The 5,226-nt window shown below is 40.9% G+C and overlaps 1 protein-coding gene across 1 annotated transcript in view; it reads right to left on the bottom strand.

Annotated features, from left to right (window-relative positions):
- Positions 1–5,226, bottom strand: part of FAN1 (FANCD2/FANCI-associated nuclease 1) — a 33,336-nt gene that overhangs the window by 21,791 nt on the left and 6,319 nt on the right. Inside the window, exons 3-4 of the mRNA XM_012642692.1 lie at positions 4,739–4,817; positions 3,559–3,813 (exon numbers count right to left, since the gene is read on the bottom strand). Of these exons, the coding sequence (XP_012498146.1) occupies positions 3,559–3,813; positions 4,739–4,817 (334 nt within the window). The remainder of the gene's footprint in view (positions 1–3,558; positions 3,814–4,738; positions 4,818–5,226) is intronic.

Below are 5,226 nucleotides of genomic sequence, written 5' to 3'. Positions count from 1 at the left end.
GCCTCCAAATGTAAAAATTTCCTTACAAACTCTTAAATCTAATTCTTTTATAATATGCTGCTCGTTCAATTCCATGGCTTCAAACACCATCCATGCGCCAGTGACTCAAAATTTTCTCTCTCTCCAGGCTAGACGCATTCCCTGTGCTCCTGACGGCATGTCCAATGCCACACATGACAGCTCAGAGTGGGCGGCTCAAGGGCAGCCCACACACTGACCCCCACAGAACCAACAGCTCCGCTGCTCCTCTGCCCACCCCCTCACTGGATAGTACCACCACCCAAGGCAAAGCACCAGAGCCGCCCTTGCTCCACTCCTTCCTCCCCCACTAAATCTAATCAGGATCAAGCCTTTACTGCTTCCAAACTATCATATGTGTATTCACTTCTCTCCACTGCCTCTGCCACCAGCCCAGTCCAGACCACCCCCAGGGTCTCCCATCAGACCACCACTAAGGTCACACCAGCTTTCCCACAGCTTCTCTTGTTCCCCTCAAACCCCTGTCCACAAGATGCTTTTGTAAAAACATGAAATGGATCACTCGCCTGCCTAAACCTCTTCAATGATTTCCCGTTACTAAGAGAACAGCTTTGGTCTGCTCACCAGGGCTCCGAGGCCGAGCAGCCTCTGATCCTTGCGTTCCTGGCTAACTTGTCCTTGCCCTACTGCCCCCTGGAGCTTTAGCCACAGAGGTCTCCTCAACTTCTCCAACTCAGCAAGCTCTTTCCTGCCTCAGGGCCTGTGCACACGCTCACCTCGTTGCCTGGACGCAGGCACGCAGACCCTGCAGCGGCTACCTCCTTCTCACTCTCAAGCCCTACTTCTCCAGGGCCACTCTCCCTGACGCTCTTTCACGTAGAGCTTCTCCAGCCTGCCCCTCGACCACCCAGCACTTTTCATAGACTCTAATTACTCTCTTCATTTTCTATCTCCAGTGAAACGTAACCCCATGCTGGCCGAGGCCCTGTCTTGCTCGCTGCTGCCCCACTACCCTGGCACATAATAGGTACTCAACACTCATTTTCATTGAATAAATGAGAAAAAAGAAAAGAAAGGACAAATTATCTCAAGTAGAGAGGTAGATAGGCCAGGTATCATATTACCAGATATTGTATAATATTACCCTTCTGGAAGTCAATTAAATCCAATTTCATTTAAATGTTAAGGCCCTTTGCATACCAAAGGGAGTTTTAATTATTTTTACTACTTATAGCATACTTACTTTCTAGAAAGCTGGTTTATTTTTCTCCCTAGCCTCCCTCCCCACTTTTTATAATAACCTGTCAACCATGGTTTTGTCATAGAACTAGGAAGTAATCCCCCTTAGATATAACAGTAATAATGACAATCATAATAGTAATTAACCTGTACTAGGCACCCTCCCCCAGGCCAGGCTATAAGCACTTCACATGCACCAACACATATCTATAAGAATATACTATTATTCTCCCCATTTTACAGATAAGGAAACTGAGGCACAATGTGGCTTCACAGCTCATTAATATAGACAGACTGTAACTTGGCTTCAGGGTATACATGCTCATAAACCAGAAAAGCATAAAGCCATTAAAAACCAAAAAGGTAAAAAGATATGAGACAACTGAAAACAGGGTAAGAGGAAACAGTCAGATTAGAAGATCTGACCAAAAAAGTTATTCCAGTTAAACACAAATAAGATGGTGAACTTCCTGACAGCTAAGGCAAAATGGGCTAAAATCAGTTGATTATATAATTTCAATAACTTACTTTTTAAAGCACATGACTTTTCTAGAAACACTTAAAGGACTTCCCAAAAAGCAAATATCAGAATCTATTTCGGTTAAATTTGAGTCTGAAATCTTAGAGCAAGAATCAAAAGTGACATTTTAGGAAACCCAAATTAATTTTTCTTATAGAAAGTGTTTTCTTTTACTTTTTTTTAGAAAATTTAAGAATTTTTTCCTGTGAGACCTATACTATTCTTTCTTATCAAAATCTATTTTTTTAAATACAGTAATCCTATTTTTTGCTCATTTGTTTTACTTCTATTATTTTTAATTACCACATACTTATACATATTTATGGGGTACGGTATGATCAGTATGATATTTACATGTATACAATGTGTAATGATCAAATCAGGTAATTAGCATATCATCATCTCAAATCTTTGTCATTTCTTTGTGTTGGGAACATTCCCAATCCACTTTTGTAGCTATTTGAAAATACACAATGCATTGTTAATTATAATCACCCTATAGTGCTGCAGAACACTAGAACTTATTTCTATCTAGCTGCACTTTTATATCCGTTAACCAAACTTTGGTTACCTACCCATCTCCAACCTTCCCAGCCTCACACTATCCCACTCTCCACTTCTATGAGATCAACTTTTTTAGCTTCCACATGAGTGAGAACATGCGGTATTTATCTTTCTGTGCTCTGGCTTATTTCACTTAACATAATGTCCTTCAAGCTCATCCATGTTGCCATGAACGACAGAATTTTGTTCTTTTTTATGGTTGAATAGTATTCTATTGTGCATATATATACTACACTATATACTATATATATACCCTCAGACTACGTTTTCTTTCTCTTTGTTTTTACAGGGACAAGGTCTCACTCTGTCACCCGGCTGGAGCACAGGGGTACATTCATAGCTCACTGCAGCTCCAAGCTCCTGGCCTTACACAATCCTCCTGCCTCAGCCTCCCGAGTAACTGGAACTATAGGCACACACCACAATGCCCAGCTAATTTTTAAATTTTTTTGTAGATGTGGAGTCTCACTATGTTGTCCAGGCTGGTCTTCAAATCCTGGCCTCAAGCCATCTTCCCACCTCAGCCTCCCAAAGTGCTGGGATCACGGGCATGAGCCACTGAGCCCAGCCGCACATTTTCTTTATCCATTCATATGCTGATGGATGCTTAGGTTGATTCCATATCTTGGCTATTGTGAATAGTGCTGTAATAAACATGAGAGTGCAGATATCTCTTCAACATACTGATTTCATTTGTTTTGGATATATACCCAGTAGTGGGGCTGCTGGATCATATGGTAGTTCTATTTTTAGTTGAAAACCTACTTTTGCTGGTCAAACTAAATTTTCACTAAATCCAAGTACCAATATAAGTTAGTGAAAATTTATAATTTATCATGTATATGATTCTAATATACAGTACACAAGTATCCTTATCCAAAATGTTATGACTAAGAAAACATTCATCTTCAGCCTTGCTCAGGACAACATATTCATAAGGCAGGCTTGTTAAAATGTCTGTATTAAAAAAATACTCCCTGCCAAAACAATTTGGGAACATACGCCAGGGAAAACTTTTATAGCTCTTACTCAAAATTCCTCAGTTTTTGGCAACCTTAATCTAAGCACATTTCTGTATTCTCCCTATGTCTTACAAATGTATACAAGTGAGGCAAGAAAGATAACAAAAAATAAACTTCAAAAACTGTTTTGGCTGTGGACTTAATGTTTCTAGTTTGGCTGGTGAAAAAATAATAATATTTTACTAAATTTTGAAATATGCGGATAGATATGATAGTGAGCTAACATGATCTTACCTGATAAGATCTTCTCTGTCTTGGAAGATCTGTGTTTTCCGACTGATGGTGTAACTAGGAAATGCCACTCGGCCGAGGTTGACCAACAGTACCGTGGAAAGCTGTCCCTGACCCCCACATGCAGCATCTTCATCTTCCATTGAGTCGGTCAATGAGAACAGCAGCAGGATCCGGGAAAACACAGCCCTCGGGCCTTTACAGAGTCTTAGTGACTGTCCAGCCAAGTCTTTAGCTCTGAAAAATGTAAAATATCGTCTTTCAATTTTTTAAGTATTTTGATATCGGATTTTACAAATTATTTTCATCTAAAACAAAGAGAAATGGCATTCACTATTCTAAACACTGGAGCGTTCCTCAACCTCTCTGGGGCTCGGAGCCCTTCTAGGGATACAGAGGATAAATGAACCTACATCTCCACATGGTTTGGCTCAATAAAAGTGCTTCCTTCCCCAGCCGCAGAGTAGGATGGAGTTTACCCTAGTGAGGAACACTTCAAATACCAGGAAAACTTTCATGAAAGTATGCCCTATTTGACATTAGCAATTCTTGATTTTTGATTCAAGTAATGATATATTAATAGATTAAACAAGAGGTATTTATTTAAAATGTCACTATCAAAGGCTCTAGGTAAAGATTTTGTGTACATGTAGGTACAAGGCTTGGTGCTGTTCCCTAATGTACAAAATGGTCCAGGAGTATCTCCATTCCAGGGTAACCTCAGAGTGAATTCAGTTCAATTCTGGATGTCTGCAAGGTAGGCTTGAAGGTCTGAATTAAATCCAGGACCATGTGGGCCCTCTGGACCCTAGCAACTTAGATACCATCTATAGCAGGGTTTCTCAACCTCGGCACTATTTACATTTAGGCCAGATAATTCTTTGTTGTGGGGGCTGTCCTGCGCATTATAGGGTGCTCAGCAGCGTCCCTGTCCTCTACCCAGTAGATGCCACTAGCACACTATCCCCAGTGGTGACAACCAAAAATGTTTCCAGATGATGCCAGATGCCCCCAGTTGAGAACTAGTGGAAGACCTCACACCTGCCCATTGCAGAAGCTATTAAAACAAAAGCAGAGCTGCAACCCTGGGGATGTTGGAGAGATTAGTGCCACCATGATACAGGTGAGGGACAAGGTTGGGATTCCTACCACACTACCATTTAAATGAGAACCACTCATCTACAGAGAGTGCCATAAAGTGCCTACTTCCTCCACCTCCATGCAGAGCTCCAGGGATGCCCCCAGTGGATGCAGCCTCCAAGCTGCAAAAGGAAACATTAAACATGGAAAACTAAGCAGATACTCAACTGGGATTAAGAAAAGTATAAATAATGTGCCTTTTTCTGTTTCCTAACAGCAACAGCAAAGTAAGATCATCAAGCACTGCCCTGGTGTCAGGCTGGCAGGGACTCTCTGAAATTCCACTGCTGAGCTCTACATCAAAACGAAGAAATAAAGTACATCTGAAAGGACAATGATATTTACTCTAACTAAAACAGCCTTGAGAAATTTATTTTCCCACAAGTCCAGAATCAGTGATAAAAACGAAGTTCATCTTTATTTCTTTTGTTATATCTGTGCTATGCTGAGCACATATACCTAGAAAGGGCTGCTAATTTCAATGTTTACGTGCCTATAAAATGTTACATATAAAGTTGACAGCGAATACTT

The sequence above is a fragment of the Propithecus coquereli genome, unplaced genomic scaffold (genome assembly GCF_000956105.1).
Source record: "Propithecus coquereli isolate 6110/MARCELLA unplaced genomic scaffold, Pcoq_1.0 Scaffold184, whole genome shotgun sequence".
Taxonomy (NCBI): domain Eukaryota; kingdom Metazoa; phylum Chordata; class Mammalia; order Primates; family Indriidae; genus Propithecus; species Propithecus coquereli.
This window is presented reverse-complemented; position numbering and strand designations above follow the sequence as displayed.